General features: G+C 36.5%; 1 protein-coding gene across 1 annotated transcript; it reads left to right on the top strand.

The window, feature by feature from the left end:
• Window positions 1-11,217: 11,217 nt before the first annotated feature.
• LOC110623443 (protein FATTY ACID EXPORT 1, chloroplastic) lies at window positions 11,218-19,034 on the top strand. The gene is made up of 7 exons (XM_021768389.2): window positions 11,218-11,675; window positions 12,338-12,499; window positions 12,604-12,814; window positions 16,951-17,118; window positions 18,177-18,223; window positions 18,331-18,371; window positions 18,465-19,034. Exons 2-7 carry the CDS (start codon window positions 12,395-12,397, stop codon window positions 18,553-18,555), a joined length of 663 nt encoding a protein of 220 aa, XP_021624081.1. The 5' UTR covers window positions 11,218-11,675; window positions 12,338-12,394; the 3' UTR covers window positions 18,556-19,034.
• Window positions 19,035-19,433: the final 399 nt, after the last annotated feature.

Below are 19,433 nucleotides of genomic sequence, written 5' to 3' on the forward strand. Positions count from 1 at the left end.
GGTAGGATCCATCTGTGGCTGAGATTCAGGCCAGTGACCGATGAGGGTAGATGCCTTCCACCCGAGCATGAGGTCCTAGACTTGAGTGTCTGGATGTCAGCCGGGGGATGGATTGGTTCTCTACTTGTGGAGCTGGTGAGACTTGCGTCTGCAGCGCAAGGTGGTCGGGATCGAAATGCAGAGTGGGTCTGAGGTAGGCTTCAGAGAGGACCGTGTAGGATGCCTAGAAGTTTGATGTCAGCTGTCAAGCTCGTAGGGTGTATAGGAGTGGTTAGTAGAGAGTTCTCGCTCGGGTTTGTGAGCTGAGCAGGCAGGTCTAGGAACCAGCCCTAGTGCCATAGATAGAGCGAGTGTTCAGAGGTTCCAGGCTAGTATCAGGTTTACCATCGATCAGGGAGGTAGAGTTTGGTTTAGAGGTGGTACTTGGTACCAGAACCGTTTCTCTCTTTCCTCACAGGATGGCACCTGCAGAGTTGTAGGAGGAGTGTAGGAGTAGTAGAGTGCTTGGTAGACAGGGGTTTTATCTGACTCAGTACCTCACCCTGGAACGCTCCAGAGTTGTGAGGGAAAGGAAGGATGGATCCTTGAACCCTTGTAGCGACTGTCAGCAGTTAAACAAGGTCACTACCAAGAGCAGGTATTCCCATGCAGGATGGATGATCTATTGGGACAGATAGCAGAGGCTGTTTGTTTTCCAAGATAGATCTGAAATCCGGGTACTACCTGTGAGAGTTAGAATTAGTTTTGGGTTAACAGTGAGAAGGAGCCAGTTAGTAAAGATGAGAAGAGAAGAGAAGAGTAAGGATCAGAGTAGCGCAGCGGAAGCCAGTGGAGTTCAGGAGTAGGTTGGGTACTGCTAAAGTGTTTCTTTTGGAGACCCAGGAGTTTTACTTCAGTAGTGCCTGTGTCTCTCTTTCAGGAGAGAGATTTTTAGGTTTTGCTTGCTGTTTTGCTTGCTTGTTCATGTATGATTTATGCCATGTTTTTATGTATGTATGTTTGTGGAACATTCGGGGACGAATGTTCTGTAAGGGGGGAAGAATGTAATACCCGGCTAGATTCCGGCATCGGAATCTCTATCTTCCGGCAGAATCTCCGTTGGAATCTGGAGTTCTGAAGATGCCAAAGGCTTCTAGAGGGAAAAATGTGTTTCTAAAATGTTTTTACTGATTTCATGGTTTTAAATGAAAATGAATTGAGTTTTGAAAAGAAAAGACCAAGGAGGCAATTGCCAGGTTCGGCCGCCGAAAGTGAAGTTCGGCCGCCGAACATGGAAAGGCTTCGGGAGCACCTTTGGCCTCCGAAAGTCTTGTTTGAACGAGCCAAGGTTCGGCCGCCGAAAGTCAAGTTCGGCCGCCGAACATGCATGAGTTTAGGGGGCACGTTAGGCTGCCGAAGGTCTTTGACCAGGCCACCTATAAAGGGCCCTCAGATCGGAAATGGGAGAGTTTTCTCCCCATTCCCGAGCTCAGGTGAGTTTTTGTCCTTCCTTGGCCGTTTTCATGTTCTTTCTTCATCTCCTTCATGTTTTCATGAGTTCCATGGCTATTTTGAAGAGTTTTAAGCTTGGATCGAAGTTTTGGGAGCTTGGAGCTTTTGGAGCTTGGATTCTCCACACCTCCGAGTTAGAGATCACACCACCCTCAATCTTCAAGAGGTAAGTGTAGATCTTTGCTTCCCTAGTGTTTTTATGAAGTTTTATGAAGGTTTTAATGTTTGAGTATGGGTAGATATGCATGTTTAGGCTTTTGTGGGTTTTATGCCCAATGTATGTTATGTGATATTGTGTTGAGGAGTTTAAGTTAGTTTCTTTGCTCTCTTTGCTTGTGGGAGTGTGTATGCATGCTTGGGAGAGAGTATGTGAGGGTTGGGGTTGTTTTGTGAGGTTTGGGAGGCTGGTATGCACGAAGGCTGAGTTCTGGATGAACTCAGGTTCGGCCGCCGAACATGCCTATGGATGCATGGTTTGGCCGCCTAACCTTACCCCCGAAAGTTGAGTTTTGGCTTGAAAGCAGACTTTCGGCCGCCGAAGGCAATGTTCGGCCGCCGAAAGTGCCTGACTTTCGTCTCTGGAGAGAGGGTTCGGCCGCCGAAGGTGCCGCCGAAGGTGCCGCCGAAGGTACCCGAGTTTCGTCTCTGGAGAGAGGGTTCGACCGCCGAAGGTGCCGCCGAAAGTGCCTGTCCAGCCTTTTCATGGCTGTTTTCTATGCATGTTTCTATGATGTTTAGAGGGGTTTTTGGGTAGTTGCTTATGAGTTGTCAGAATGTGTTTAGTACCTCATGTGAGTCCATCTGTGTAGGATTGGACCTGAGGAGAGGTGTCTAGCTTCAATGCTAGTTGACCCTGAGTTTGTTGAGCAGTGGCTTCAGGTGAGTAGAACTAAACCCAATCTTTTATTTTAAGAAAATCAAATGCCTAAAGCATACTCATACATCATGTTATGTAATAGGATGATTGCACTAGTTTCACCATGCCCATGCACCATGTTTATATGTGATAGGATGATTACATTAGTTTCACGAAGGTGACGCATTGCATAATTTTGCTGTGTATATGATGAGATGGGTGGACCAAGGCGACCTCAATAGCCCGCAAGTCTGTCATTGAGTCTTTGTCAGTCGGGCGAGTACATGTAGGAAAGCCCCATGAGAGCTCCTTCGGGGCCAAGTTTTGACAGAGGAAATGTTGGGGTCATGTCTAACCCTGAGGGGAAGGACGTTTCGTGAACCCTCTAAAATCACCCGCGAGAGGAAGAGATTGCTAGCGTGAACTCAAGCGGGAATGATATGTTTGTTGTGCTATAGTTGTGATGTGTTGCACTTCATGAAAGCATGAAAAAGAAAAAGAAAAAGAAAAAGAAAAAGAAAAAGAAAGAATAAAATAAAATATAAATAATATAGAGAAATAATAATAATAATAATAATAATGATAAAATGAAATAATAAAATTACATGTTTTCTCTGTTTCTACTCACTGGGCTCTTGTAGCTCACCCCTTTCCCTTAACCCCAGTTTTGCAGGGCCAGAGTAAGTAAGCCAGAGTTCAATCAGAGTAAGCTATGGGGAAAGAAGAGGTTCAAGCATGGGTTGCCATGTTTGGTTGTAATAGCTTAGTTGTGTTTTGTTTATGTATAAGAGATGCTTGTATGTATATGTTTATGGAGTTAGTGATAGTTATGTAAGGAAGTTGCTAAAGAGAAGATATGTTGTGTAATGCTATGTATGTTTGTAGGCTTGTATAGTTATGGACATAATGATATATGGACATGATAGATGGACTTGATGTATGGTCCTTATGTATATAAGGGATATGAAAGAATAGAAAGAGTAATGTTATAAAGAGATAGAGCCAAGTTAAGAAAAGTATAGATATGCCATGTGTTGTAGCATGAGATGTATAGAATTGTGCTTCGCCTAGAGTGTTGGTAAATCCCTTTTTGTTATGCATGATCTTGAGAAAATGTTTTAAATGTTATGAGTTTTGAATGGCCCGTGGGGGAAGAAAGGGTTTCAATCCCTTGACCCAAAGCAGGCATGGTTTTAAAGCAAGCTTGATGACCCATCTAGTATGAGGTTCTATGTTTTCATGCATAGGTCAAGCAGAGGCAAGGAAGACAAGTTTAAAGGTTTTCTGAAATAAAAGCTTAAGTTTTCAAGTAAAGTTTGATCATGCACGGGATTATACCTAAAGTTCAGGATGTATAGAGGCCTACTACGGGTCCCGGCGGCCTTAAGCCGATCTGGATCCTAGTGCCGAGCAGTTTGGGGCCGTTACAAGAGGGGTACCGGTTTCCGGGCTATTACATTTATTATATAAGAAATAAAGTAAATTGGAATGAAAAATTTCATAATCATTGAATAATTAAGAGCATATAACTAATGGTTATAGAGGGGATAGAAATATACGATTTTTTCATCTATTTGCTATTAAGCGATGATAATAAAATCATATTATTTGCAATTGACTTTAGATAGATGGATAGAAAGTATTTCTGATATTACTTCTCTTAGTGATAGTGTTTTTTTCAAGACTTTTATATAGCTAGACCCTCACATGACTTTGGGTAGATGGGTAGAAAGTATTTCTGATATTACTTCTCTGTTTGAGAGTTTTTTTTTTAATACATAGCAAGACCCTTATATGGTTGTGATCAAGTTCTTACATTGATGCCCCTTACAAATTTGACGTTTTCTCACATTTGTTCTATTAGTATAACTGGGATATAATGGATCTGTCTTTATATCCTTTTCTTCGTAGTTTTTATGTTTCTAGGTATTTGTTGAAAGAGCTCAATTTTAACAATATTGTTCTTATTCTTAAATATCATAATTCTATTGGTATTCATTAATTTAACTCTATTAGTTTGTGCAATTTTATTTGTAAAGTCATTTTTAAAACAATGGTCGACAAACTCAAACCATGGATGCATTCACTCATCCTAGATGATCAAAATGCTTTTATCCTAATCGGAATATTGGACAACATTGTGAGCCCTCATGTGGTTTTTCATTTTTTGAAGACTACTAATAGTCATCTTCATATTATGGCTCCCAAGTTGGACATGTATAAAGCCTATGATCAATTTTATTGAGATTTTTTATGTGTAGTCATTTTGAAGATGGAGTTTGCTTCCTTTTGATAAATATCTAGGACTACCTTTGTTATTAGGACGATCTTGACAACAAGCATGGGCAGTGATGGAAGATAGAATCTATTTGAAAATTTAGACTTGAAAATATAAGTTATTATCTTAAGTTGGTAGTGCTACAATAATTCAATTAGAGTTATCTTTTATTCCTACATACTTTATGGTAAATTTTCAGTTCACTTAAATAGTTTTTAGCTAAACTGAATAGTCTATTATCAAATTTCTAGTGGAGTAGGTTTGATGATTCTATAAATATTAGTTGCATCACTTGACACTATTATTTGTTAGATAAGTTAATTATTTTACTGCAATTATTTAGTTTCAGTATTTTGTTTCTTAGTCAAAGTTATAGTCCTATTTTATAGGGATTTGGTTGATAATGTTCTGTAGAACATGGTCACGTTGCAGCTGTTTTTTTTCTGTTAAGATTATATTTTTGCTCTTTGTAAGCCTATATAAAGGCTGTCATCTTGCTTAATTGGATCAGTACATTGAGCATCTATTCTCTTTTTTATTTTTCTAATTCTTGGCAAATTATCGGTGGTATCAGAGCCCGGTTAAAAGAGAGAAAAGAGAGCTTAAGAGTGAAACACGTGAGGTTAGAAAGAAAAAAAGAGCAGTAGCTGTATTTGTTTCATGGCTACAGAAACAAATTTTGTGCAGGCAGCAATTCCATGCTTTGATGGTCACTATGATCATTGGAGCATGTTGATGGAGAATTTCCTGCGTTCAAAAGAATACTGGACAATCGTCGAAAATGGAATCGGAGCACCAGCAGCAGGTGAAACTTTGACGGATGCCCATAAAACAGAGATTGAAGCGAAAAAGCTGAAAGATTTAAAGGCGAAAAATGATCTCTTTCAAGCTATTGAACGTTCCATATTGGAAACTATTCTTTATAAAGAAACTTCCAAAGATATATGGGATTCGATGAAGAAGAAGTATCAAGGCACAACTAGAGTGAAATGTGCCTAGCTTCAAGCTTTGAGGAGAGACTTTGAAACGTTGCAAATGAATGATGGTGAATCTATGACTAGCTATTGCTCTAGAACCATTGAGATATGTAACAAGATGCGATTCCACGGTGAGAAGATGGATGATGTAACCATTGTGGAGAAGATTTTATGCTCTTTAACACCGAAGTATGACTATGTTGTGTGCTTTATTGAAGAGTCAAAAGATATAGATGCAATGTCCCTCGACAAATTGCAAAGCTCTTTATTGGTGCATGAGCAAAAGATTAGCCAAAGTTCAAACATTAAACAGTAAGCTTTGAAAGCTTCTATCTCTATTCCTTCCTCAAATTCAAGAGGTAGGGGTAGAGGAAGAGGAAGAGGAAGAGGGAGAGGAGGTCGAGGCAATAGAAGGAATTCTAAAGGTGATGAGCAAAACAAAGGTAATGATCAACATTATGACAAATCCAAAATTGAGTGTTATAAGTATCATAATTATGGTCACTATCGTTCCGAATGTCGTACCAAACAGCCCAAGGATACTGAAAAGGGGGAGAAATCAAATTATGCATAAAATGATGAAGGAGAAACTCTTTTGATGGCTGTTCAAACAAATGATACACCCAACTTCGATATTTGGTATGTTGATACCGGTTGCAGTAATCACATGTGTGGAAGTAAGTCTTCTTTTGCTTCTCTAAATGAAAATTTTCAATCTACAATAAGTTTTGGTGATTTATCTTCTGTAGATGTGAAGGGAAATGATGACATTAAAATTAGAACCAAGAATGGTTTTGTAGAAAAAATTGCTAATGTGCTTTATGTTCCTAGTTTGAAAAGCAATTTGTTAAGTGCTAGGCAGTTACAAGAAAAGGGTTACATAATCACTATTCAAAATGGAACTTGTGAGATATATGATCCTTTTAGAGGAGCCATTGCTATTATTCTAATGAACTCAAAAAGATTGTTCCCTTTGAAAGTTGAAAGTGTTCAATCTTGTTTTATTGCTGAAGTGAAAGATACTTGCTGGTTGTGGCATTTTCGTTATGGCCATTTGAGTTTTAATGGATTAAGAACTCTTCATCAGAAAAATATGGTAAATGGACTTCCTCGAATCGATGCTCCATCAAAAAATTTGTGAAGAATGTATTGTTGGTAAACAACCTCGTTCTCAATTTCCTCAAGGAAAGTCATGGAGAGCAAAAGATGTTTTGGAGCTGATTCATTCCGACATTTGCGGACCAATAAAACCATTTTCGAATGGAGGTAAAAGATATCTAATTACCTTCATCGATGATTATAGTCGGAAAACATGAGTTTATTTTTTACAGGCAAAGTCTGAAGCTTTTTGAATTTTTAAAAGTTTCTTTCAAGGCACGTGTTGAGAAAGAAAGTGGAAAAGCAATTAAATCTCTTCGCATGGATCGTGGTGGTGAGTACTGCTCAAAAGAATTTGAGAATTTTTTGTGCAGGTCAAGGGATTCGTAAAGAGCTTACCACTGCTTATACACCGCAGCAAAACGGTGTTTCCGAAAGAAATAACAGAACCATCCTTAACATGGTGAGATGCTTGCTTGCTAGGGGAGGAATCCCAAAGACTTTTTGGCCTGAAGCTGTACTTTGGAGTGTTCATTTACTGAACAGAAGTCCCACTTTTGCTGTCCAAAATATGACGCCGGAAGAAGCATGGAGCGGCAGAAAATCGGGTGTGGATTATTTTAAAATTTTTGGTTGCATAGCATATGCACATATCCCAAATGAAAAAAGAAAAAAACTTGATGACAAGAGTAAGAAGTGCTTTTTTTTTTGTGTAATGATACAGATCCAATAGGGTAAATTTCTAACAATGGTGTGGAGCAAACTTATGTCATTCAAATAGATCTAAAAGGAGTTCAAAATCATATTCATATGATCCATATATATTTGGAGCGTACTTCAACTCATATGGGACATATTTGGTGCAACACTTGCAATCATAGGCTTAGGGAGCCTAATCAAACCTATGGGCTAAAACTACACAAAGGGAAGCCTAAAGTGAAGATCAAGTAAGGCTTTTGTGAAGATTCAGCTTTGTTATGATGGGCTTGCTATATTTTTATTATTTAACACTTGTTTTATTTTAGCTTTGTTTGGGCTTGTATTCTGGCCATACTTTATCTTTTAAGTTTTAGAGTGTTGGGCCATGTTTTGGGCTTATGTTTTAATACTTATGTGTTATTTTAGTGTGTGATTGGGCTTGGGCCTTATGTGTTTAAGTCAGGTCCAAGAAGAGTGTCTTAGGGTTTTATTTGTTTTTTCTCCTTACTATATAAGGATAAGAAACAATTGTAAGAGGCAGCTTTTAATCAAAATTTCAGAATTCTTCTTATGCCTTTGGCGTGTATTGCTTTGAGTGAGAGTGAAGATTTGCTTTCATCAATTGCACCAGGAATCTTGGCTTACTTATCAACTATTCGTTGTGGCGTTTGTCAGATTCTTATCTAAATCCTTCGATCATTGGTGTTTCAGCTTCTCTAAGTTTGGGGTGCCATAGGAGATGGGTTTATCAAATCTTTGGATTCCATATCTACTTGTGCGTGTAGGTTTGAAGCTTGTGCCATAGGATTCCGCGTCAGAGTGAGACACCCAAAGCTTTTAAATTGTTGAATCCATTGACAAATTAGATTGTGACTAGCAGAGATGTAGTTTTTGATGAGGAAAGCATTTGGGATTGGAATGGGTAGCAGCCAACTCCAATTATTCTTGATGATGAAGTTGAAAAAGAGGAGAAACCAACTGAAATTTCAGAAAATAATGTTCCTAGAGATGAAGAGAGTTCAATAACTTCTGAAATTCAGTCACCAACAAGCGAGGCAACAACAGCAGTTTCTGCTCAATCTTCTCTCCGTACATGAAAAAGGCATGCTTGGATGAAAGATTATGAGGTAACGGGAGTGAATTACAATGAAGAATCTATCACTCACTTTGCCTTGTATACAAATTGTGATCATACAACATTTGAAAGTGCTGTCAAAGAATCAAAATGGAGGGAGGCAATGGATGCTGAAATTGAAGCCATTGAAAGAAATGATACTTGGCAACTTTGTGACATTCCGAAAGGGAATAAAACCATTGGTGTAAAGTGGGTTTTCAAGACAAAATTGAAGGAAAATGGTGAAGTTGACAAGTATAAAGCACGGTTGGTGGCGAAGGGATACAAGCAAGAGTATGGGGTTGATTACACTAAAAGTTTTGCTCCAGTTGCACGACATGATACAATTCGTTTGGTGGTAGCAGTGGCAGCACAAAATTATTGGCCTATTCTCCAATTGGATGTCAAATCAGCTTTTTTGCACGGTACATTGGAAGAGCAGACGATCTTATATTTACCGAAAATGACAATGGGATGTTTAAAAAATTCAAAAAATCTATGATGGCTGAATTTGAGATATCAAACCTTGGAAAGATGCATTACTTTCTAGGCTTAGAGGTAGTGCAATCAAAGATGGGATTTTTTGTTTGTCAAAAGAAATATGTGGGAGAAATTTTGGATAAATTTCAGATGAAGGATTATAATCCTGCATCCACACCAACTGAATTTGGTTTAAAGCTTCACAAAGATTTTGAAGGGAAAAAGGTGGATAGCACTCTTTATAGGCAAATTGTTGGCAACCTCATGTACTTAACCGGAACAAGGCCGGATATAATGTATGCTGTAAGCCTTATTAGCAGATTTATGGAGAGTCCAACTGAAATGCACTTGCTTGCCGCCAAGAGAATTCTTCGTTACTTGCAAGAGACGAAGGATTTCGGTTTGTTTTTTAAAGCCAATGAAAAGTCAGAATTAATTGGCTTTACAGATAGTGATTATGCAGGAGACCAAGACAGCAGAAGGAGCACTTCAGGATATATCTTTATGCTTAGAATAGGACCTGTTTCATGGTCTTCTAAGAAGCAGCCAATTATCACTTTGTCTAGTACAGAAGCGGAATTTGTCGCTGCTACGTCTTGTGCTTGTCAAGCCATGTGGCTAAGGAGAATTCTTGAAGAATTGCAGCTTAAACAAGAAGGAGCTACCACAATTTTCTGTGACAATAGTTCAGTAATAAAATTGTTCAAAAATCCAGTACTTCATGGAAGGAGCAAGCATATTGATGTGAAGTATTATTTTTTGAGAGATTTGTGTAATGAAAGAAAAATTGAATTGAAGTACTGTCTAAGTAAGGAGTAGCTTACTGACATATTTACAAAGTCTCTCAAGCTACATTCTTTCTTGAATTTGAGAAATCTGATGGGTGTTTGCAGCAAAGAAGATGCAAAGCTTTAAACTGAAACTTGTTGAGTTTTTGAGTTTTCAGTTTAAGGGAGGGATTGTTAGATAAGTTAATTATTTTACTAAATTATTTAGTTCCAGTATTTTGTTTCTTAGTCAAAGTTATAGTCCTATTTTATGGGGATTTGGTTGATAGTGTTCTGTAGAACATGGTCATGTTGCAGCTATTTTTTTTTCCTGTTAAGATTATATTTTTGCTCTTTGTAAGCCTATATAAAGGCTGTCATCTTGCTTAATTGGACCAGTACATTGAGCATCTCTTCTCTCTTTTATTTTTCTAATTCTTGGCAAATTATCATTATTATCGATCTAAGTATTGGGGCAATTTAAGTTTTAAAGATTTTGAAAATTTCAACCTAACTTGTTTACAAACAATGTTAGAGGTTTCTTCACAATCCCTATCGCTTGTGGATTTGAGTTTTGAAAGGTGTTTACTTCTCACGATCTTCATTTTGATAAGTTTCTTATAGGTGTTATAGTTCATAACTTTAGCAAAGTCTCTTAGCTGAAATAAATATTGGGGATGGTATGATTGCTGATGTTCCATGGATGCCTCAATTGGATGATTTTAAATTATCTTGCTTGATGTATTTTCAACTCGTATCACCAAGATGACATATTTAATTAATTATAATGTTTTTTTATTAGAATCATTAGTGAGTAATGATAATTCTTTTTGTCCCCGCCACAAAGATAATTCTTTTAGTCTCAACCACTTTTCTTCCTACACCAAACACTCTAGTTGGCATTATGCACATAATGTCTTATATAATGTCCGTTCTGGATATCTGTTGTTGTGCACTGCTTATTTCCTCATGATGTATCTCATCCATCCTCTTTTTCTAGCATATAACCGGCTATTTAGTAGAGAATATAGTATTTTCAAATCTCTCCTAAATTGAAATTTTTTCTTTTGTGACTTTTTCATAATGCTCTACCGATTTCTATTAGTTTGGTAAGCCATGGTGTGTTGAACAACTCTTTGTACCCTATTGTTGGTCACAACCTAAAACCTTAGAGCATCTTTTATTTTGGTGTCCACATGCTCGAACAATCTCTATTGTTGGTCACAACCTAAAACCTTAAAGCATCTTTTATTTTGGTGTCCACGTGCTGCAACAATCTGGCTACTTAGTATCATGTAGTTATAATTTTAACTTAATAGATTTTTCTAGTTTTATGTTGTGGAAACTCTATGGATAGGTTCAAGTTGGAATTAGATGGCCCTTTATTATTTACCCTCCTCATACTCACTCTTTGGCATATATGAGAGGAAAGAAATAAAGTGTTGTCTATATGGTACAATATGATCCTATTACTATGTTGCAACATATTTCTGTTGATTTCAAACAACCACAACAGAATAGAGTTTTTGCTGATTCCTCTCACCCTTAGTCTTCCATAAAATATGGCATAAATTAGTACATATTGTTAATTAAAACTAAATACTCTTGAACATTTCTCTCAACTCTAGACGCAGCCTTCCGTCCCATTCCCTCCCCCCTTCCGCCTCTCCGCCGCTTCCTCTGGTACAGCCGTACCCCTCCCGCCTCGCGCCGATCGCCTCTATTCTCTTCACGCTGTCAACTTTGTTGATGCGTCCTCTGGTACTGGTCGCTTCTTCGCTCTTCTCCGACGCTCTCTCTAGTCCTCGTCGCTGCGTCTGCTGGTCCAGTCCTTCAGCCATCCACTGCTTCTCCTAGTCCTAAGTTACGCCGCTGCTGTCCTCGTCACTCTAGTCTACGTCCTCGGTCACCGCAGGTTTGGATGGGTTTTGAGATGTGGTTTCAGATGTGTCCTTTCTAAGATTTGTGAGATCTATTGATATTGGGTTTCTAAAATTTGTGGAAATGCTAAGATTTATGTGAATGTGCTTAGGGTTGTAATTGTGAGGTGTATTGAAAATTTGTTGAGATAAAGATTATTGTGAAAGGATTGAGAGTTGTTTTTGTGACATTATTGAAATGGGGTTCTGAATTTTATTAAAATGTAGTGATATTTCTGAAATTTTTGGAAATGCTAAGACTTTTTTAATTGCTCCGAGGGTTATAATTGTGAGATTACAGAGAATTTGTTGAAATAAAGACCATTGTGAATGAATCGAGAGTTGTTTTTGTGAGATTATTGAAATGAGTTTCTGAATTTTATTTAAATGCTAATGTGAGATTTTGTATGAAATTCTGTTTTTTCTTTTTCTGTTGGGATTATGAGTTAATCGGGTTTGGGTAGTTTCAGGTAGTAAAGGTAATGGTAAACAGGTTTGGGATGGATGCTTTAATGAAATCCAATTTCTAAACGGGTTTGGGTAGACAATTTTAAAACAAGTCGGGGTGTGTGTACTTCTAATGTCGGGAGGTACCGGGCACCCTACTTGGTACCATCCTTGTTTATCACATGCATTCAATTAATCCCAATTTTTGCAGAGTCAACACAAGGCCTCATTCCCTACTGGCCTAGCTCTTGTGTAACCAATCTCAATCATGGCAGCATTAGCACCCGCTGTTTCTCAGCTCTCATACTTCTCTTCATTCAACTGCAACTTACATCTCTATCGTCAATCATCTCTCCTTTCTACCCGCATCAAGGTAAATTGTTAAAATTGAAACTCCCTACTCAATTTTATATTTCAAAATCACTTTAAATAGATCAACTTCAGATGCTAGACCGAGTAATGCCTTGTGTTTTCCAGTTATCAATTGCTAGGAGTCTTGAAGGAGATCGAGGAACAGAAAGTTCCCATTCAGAGATCAAAACTAGGCTTAGTTATGCAGCTGATGAATCAAAACCATACGTGGAAGGGCCAGCAAAACCTCATGATTTAGAAGAAAAAGGAATTACTGATCCAGGAAAGGCATATGGAGCAGCAAAGATCCATGACTTCTGTTTTGGGATCCCTTATGGTGAGTGAGAGTGATTCCATTCTGAAATAAAATTTTTGACGTTTAAAAATTTTGGTATTCAAAAACTGTGTAGGTGATGGTTCCTTGGGTTACTTTTTTTGTTACTTCTGACATTTATGTATCGGGAATATTAAATTGCATTTTGCTGCCATTTCACTTTAGTGCATGGATTGTTTTTGTTCCTGTGGAAATGCATAGCAATTAGAGAAATGAAGTCTGCTGATTTGACAACAGCAAGTTTTATGGAAAATGTATAGAGGTGTGGTGGTAAAATTGTTCAGCCTTTTATTTTAGTATAAATGATTTAAAACTTTAGTTTCGATATGTGGATATCTTTTCCTTGATGTGATATACTTTTCTTAAAGAAGATTGTTTAAAATTTTGATTTAGTCTTTTATATGTTCATGGAATGTTTGATTTTTTTTCTATTGAACTATAGAACTGATTCCATGTTTAAAATTTTTGAATTTTTTTTAAAAATCTTGTTCCTCCATTCACCGTCTAATTTTAGAATATTGTTGATCTTGTAAGATTATGCGAAATTAATATCAATGAAAGATTTATGCACTCTCTGTCTATCTCTTTCTCTATTGCACCTGAATGCTTAACTTTTCATAGTTTGCAGTGGAGATTTGTGGTAACTAATAATCCTACATCAAAGTAAAATGCACCTATATTCTTTTATTTTTTAATGCTTTTTGTTTCTGGATTGTATAAACCATAATAAACATTGGAAAATATTTGAGAATGAGAAATTATAATCATCCTTAAGTAGTTGACAATTATATATTGTTAAGTTGTCATCATGGACCGGCTAAAGATGTTATAGGGCCTCGTTTTTGGAGTTCACGCACAATTATCTAAAAAGTATTAGATTTCATCTATAGATTTGACATTTGTAATGCTTATTATGGTCAGTCAATAGATGTAGGATAATGAATTGTAGAATATGGTTGAAAAGCACTCAAATATCTAAATTTAGACACTTTAAGAGGTAGCCAGAATTTTTTCTCGAGTTGATCGTTTAGGAACAACCTGAATAATTCCATTTTTGTATTTGGTATTTATGTTGTTTGAACATTGCCTAAGGATATACTTTATTGTGTGATTTCAAATTACTTAGTTTTAAGAGATGGAAATTGTTAAGTTTTTATTTTAAGAAAAGAAGGAAGGGGAGGGAAGGAATGGAAGAGAAGGAAAATAATTAAAAGGGCCACATCTTTACTCAATTTCTACCTTCTCGTACATAATACGTTGTGCATATTTATGATAAAAATGACAAAGATATAGATCCTTAGATTTAGGAAGACATATCCCTTGAATTAAGGAGATATGTGATGCTCAAAGTAAGGAGTAATCTTCTTCTTAATTTAAGGAGAGTCTCTTCAATTCTAACAAAACCTAACTTCATAGTAACAAAAGTTGGATCTATGGAGGAGTGCCAAAGAAACTAAGGCTTTGTTTGATTTGTGGAATGGTATGGAATTGGGAATATAAGAGTTATTCCATATTGAACAGTTATTCATATATTTGGAGTCAAATTTAAATGCGGAATATCAGTCTATGGAATAACAACCTTAAATTTAATTATTGTGTAGAGTAAATATTTTCTAAATAAGTAGATATAAATTCAAACTATAAGTGAAGAAAAGCAATTCAATTACCATGAATAGCTATTTTATTCCTACTTTATTCTATTCCATGAAACAAACAAGTCCTAAGTATTTATGTAAGTTTAAATAAAATAGGGAAGGGAAAGTGATCTAAGTGGGACATGCTTAGGCGTGATAGAGGTCCAACAATACCCACACACTCTGTACAGCATATGTTCATGTTCTATTATCCAAAGCAATGGGGAACTAAGGAGAATAAATTAGAATAGATGATGTGGATGGGTGCAATTCTTGCAAAATACCAACTAAGGTGAAAAGGAAAAGTTTTACTAGGCAGTCTAGGCAATGATTTGACCATTAGTGTTTGTGGAGATGGGACAGGTTTATGAGATTAGCATAGTAAAAATGAGAATCTTAATATGGATAAGGTATTATTATTAAGGATGGATGACATAAGAAATAAATGCACCATAGAAATGACACTTTGATGAAAATGCATGGATGATAGAGATAATTTGATTTGATTGGGAGGTTGATTACTGTGAAGTGAAAGGAGAAAAGAATATGAGGGGCAGACTTAGGATGACATGGGAAAGTAGTGATAAAGGATTTTAGCAGATTTTTAACAAGTACATAATCCTAACCTGAGTGAAACAGAGGATTATTTCCCATATCCTGTCCTAATTAATGTTGGATAGTTGAGTAATTTTTCTTTTGATATAGTTTCATGTACCAATGGTTTTTGAGTCCATGTTAATTTACTCCACTGTATAATGGAAGTAGGACGTAAGTAAGCAATATATCTCTAGTTTTGCATTTACCAAATACTATTGTAGGCTTCTTTAGGTATCTAAACTTTTACAGGAATTAGAGGACGTGTAGGCTTTTTGATAAAGGGAGAATTACTATTAGGCCTCTGAGTTCTTAAGAAATCTATTAGTTGGTCCGTATAATTCTTAAGGCCAATTAAAATGTCCACCATTATTTATAAATGCTACTATAAAGCCCTTTTGTTATATTACCTTAGCAGATTCCATGTCAAGGTGAAAAAGTCAATAATGCCCTTTAAAATATTTTCCCCCATTTAAATATTATAATAACCTTACAATACTCTAAAATACGCTGATTTTCAATCAGGGGAAGAGAATTGGCTAACAGTTAATGAACATCAAAACTGATGGTTTAAGCAAAGAATAAAAACATAGAAAAGCGTTAAACTTTCTTTTTGAAGAAAAGATAATTCATTTACCAATCTTTGAAAAGATTCATTTGAGGGCAAAAGAGATATTATCCAAAATCCAACAAAAAAATTTGATCCACATTCTACATTCTGGTGGCAAGATGTTACCAAAATTCAACAAACTCCTGCCCAAGCCCACTACATCTCGAAGTTTTAAGCAGGTCAGATGTGTTGGGGTTGGCTCAAACGGGCTGGCATAGGATCCATATGGGATTTTCATGCTGGGGTCTTGCTTGCATTTACAATGCGCTGTGGTTGTTGGGTGTATGGATGTGTTGACTGAGGCCAAGACCTTAATAGGCAGACCACATGTCATTATTGCCACGCCTGAAAGGGTCAAGGTTTTATTGGAGGAGAATTCCAATATCCAAGTGGAACAACATACCAACGAAAGAAGCAAGCCATATATCAAAGGTAATTATGGGGATTGAGCAGAGGAAGGTAAGGAAGGATACATGTGGGGAAGAAAGATAAGGAAAGGGAGGGATAAGCAAGAAAGGACTAGGGGTATTTTGGGCATCAAAATTTCGTCTCTCTCAGTTGACTGTTAGTAAATTCTTTTGACTGGCCGAAAATGTAACAAAAGGATTTTATGGTGGTATTTACAAATAATGGGGACATTTTAGTTGAACATAAGAATTATAGGCACCAACTAATGAATTTCCTAAAAACTCAGGGATCTAATTGTAATTCTCCCTTTTATAAATGCCTTCCACCTCAATCCGTTCAGCCCTCTTTCCTTGAGCATATTTTACAAATATGTAAGCCAGCCTAGAATGCTGGTGGAAGATCAAGAAAACTTCAATGTACAAGTAGGCAGGGATTCAATATGTGAAGGAAGGAAAGTGATACATAACTCCAATACAGTGCAAGATAATGAAGTTGATTCCTTTGATATCTGAATTGTTATCATTAGTGTGTTGCATTAGACCTGAGGTTGATTTCCCTAAGCGAGTAAAAGCTTGATTTTTATTAGACCTATTCTCTTTGTGGAAGTTACCAACCAATATGCTATCTTTTATAGAATAACAAAAATGCGAAAAAAATACTGTTGTAGCCTTGTAGGTATATAAATGTCCAATTTGCTTTTAGCTTTGCATACAATCCAACTAATTTTGCCACTTGTGAACGATATTGATTACTTTTTTTTTCCTTAGTTTGATGTGATACTGATGTGTATATATGTTATTAATTGATGCACTTGTTTATTTAATTGATTTCCTTCTTTATTAATAACACAATAGAAGTTACTGATGCAAATTTTTGAATGGCCTTTGGCTTAGGTGGTCTTGTTCTAAGTGGTGGCCTTCTTGGGTTTGTATTTTCTAGAAATCCTACAACCCTAAGCACAGGTGTTTTGTTTGGCGGTGCTTTGCTAGCCCTTAGCGTCTTCAGCTTGAAGATATGGAGGCAAGGAAAGTCTAGTGTGCCATTTGTGCTAGGGCAAGCTGGTAATTGATCTTTTGACCTTGCAAAAACAACATAAATATCTTTTTTTCCCTTAAATGCCATTTATATGTGTGTCTGTTTTTTTTTTTTTCTTTCCAAAGCAATAATTTAGCACCAAAAATAAAAAAAATGCAGAGAATTTGAAGATTGAGATTGAGAGGCCTATATTTGTGATTTTTATGGTTTGCGTGACAGTCCTTATAAATTTTCTCTCTAATTTCTTGACTGAATTTTATCCTTATCGTTACTGTAGCATAAATGTTCGAGATGTCAGCTTTCTGTATTACATTAAACTACATGAATGGCATGTCATGCATATTTTGTGAAATCCAAGATTTTGCAAGGAAGGTTCTTGGATAAAAAGGGAAGGGGAGTGAAAATACACAATTAAATTTTTTTTTTTCATGCCGAGTAAATTGGCAAACATAACTAAGGTTGTAGATTTTCATTGTGCTCTAAGTAACTTCACAATTAATGTTAATATATCATTCACTTAAACTGAAGACAGTAATCATTACATTTTTAGTTGATCTGGAGAGGATAGTGCATCTTATACCAAGATGTGGTATGAAGGCAATCATGAATTGCTTTGGAATTGATGGAAACTGTTACACTATCTCTTTTTCCTCAATTCAATTGGGAGATGTTAGGGGTTGGGGTGAAATTTCTCGGTTCTTTTTTGCCAATACAGGGATAAGATTGTTTTTTTTGGGGTACTTTGTACACCCATCCTATAGGATTTATTTTCTTAATTTAAATTTAAATGTAGGATCTACCTTGGTTTTAGCTCAAATCTCATTTATTTATTTGCTGGGTGTATACATTCGAGTGCATATAAAAATTACTTAAATGTTGAATTGGTGAATTATTTGTAGTCCATATCATCCTGTGGATTGAGCAAATTAGGATTAACACCAGGGTTGTCCTGCCATTATACTTGTTCTGAGACTTTCAAATGATCGACACATTATAACATATGATACCATCTTATAGTTATGCATGGAAGATAATCATCTCAATACTTTTGAGTTAATCATACTGTCTTTTTCTGTTCTTCCAGTACTCTCGGCAGCCCTTTTGTGGAAGAACTTCCAGGCATATTCATTGGTTAGTGATCTCATCAAGATGACTTTCATGGGCTTGCTATTTCTTTATTTTATTTTATTTTCATTTATCTTTAATGTCTAATATTATAGTGCTGTGTGAATATACAGACAAAGAAGCTGATTCCCACAGGGTTAAATGCTGTCATCAGGTATTTTCTTGTGTTTTTTGACATTCCCTATTCTTCAGAATTGTTAATGTTCACTTGGAATTTATTTTGTTTTTTGTCTTTTGTTTATTGCAGTGCTGCAATGTTGTGCTTCTATTCGTATGTGATAATCTCTGGAGGAAACCCGCCGCCAAAGAAGTTGCGTTCTTCAACTGTTACATCATGATGAAAACTCAAAAAGGCCGGATTACAAATTTAATGATGGAATATTTTGAACTTGAGGAGAATGAGGCTGCACCTGTTTACTTAGTTCAAAGCTGTATGAGTTCACCCAAAGTTGGTTTTTTTTTTCCTAGTGAAGTTTGCTTTAGGGTGCAGTATCTGTTTTTTGTTTTTCCTCCCTCGGGAATGATTTTGACAGCAATAATGTCACAGTTAGTGGTCTATTGAGTCTGCTTGAAGTCATGTTACAGTTACTTCTGATTGGCACTCAAACAATGGAATAGAACTCCTGAAGTATATTATGAAAGGAACTGGGACAATAAATGTAGGGAATTTACAATTCTCTTGACATGTGCTTTCACATTGAAAATATGTAGCTAAGGTAATAGGCTTGCTTTTGTAATTCATTTGTTTTAAGTGCCTATGATTTGGGTGCACATATACTGAATATCTTAATTATCCTTTTAACTGTTTGGATGTGTATCTTGTCGCCGCATTTTATATGTTCTAGTATGCTGCTTGAAGCCAAATTGAATATCAAATCTTTTGGCCACTTAAAAAAAAATTATTGCATAGTTTTTAGGCAAGGAAATTCGACTAATAATTAATCAAGTTAGCCTTGTAAGCTTCCTAGTGTTTTCATCCCATGTGGGAGCTCTGTCCTAAGTCATCCCTAAATGAGCATTTAGTGTCGCTGTGAGGCCTTGACCTCTAAAGAAGTCCTGGCCTGTTTGACCTTCACTTTAGGAGGAGATTGTCCATTTAAAGAAATTGCTCAAATTTGTAGCAGTTTCTTTAGATTTTCTGCATCTCTTGAAAATTTGGTTGGATCAGGGAGCATGATTAAGAAGTGGCAGTATGTCAATTCCAGAATCACCGACT

Source organism: Manihot esculenta, chromosome 9, assembly GCF_001659605.2.
Source record: "Manihot esculenta cultivar AM560-2 chromosome 9, M.esculenta_v8, whole genome shotgun sequence".
Lineage (NCBI taxonomy): Eukaryota > Viridiplantae > Streptophyta > Magnoliopsida > Malpighiales > Euphorbiaceae > Manihot > Manihot esculenta.

Excerpts from the sequence above, each read along its gene's own strand:
- LOC110623443 (XM_021768389.2), top strand. The coding sequence starts at position 12,395 with ATGGCAGCATTAGCACCCGCTGTTTCTCAGCTCTCATACTTCTCTTCA. Across the intron at positions 18,224-18,330 it reads ACTTCCAGGCATATTCATTG|ACAAAGAAGCTGATTCCCAC; the intron begins GTTAGTGATCTC and ends GTGAATATACAG. Across the intron at positions 18,372-18,464 it reads GGGTTAAATGCTGTCATCAG|TGCTGCAATGTTGTGCTTCT; the intron begins GTATTTTCTTGT and ends TGTTTATTGCAG.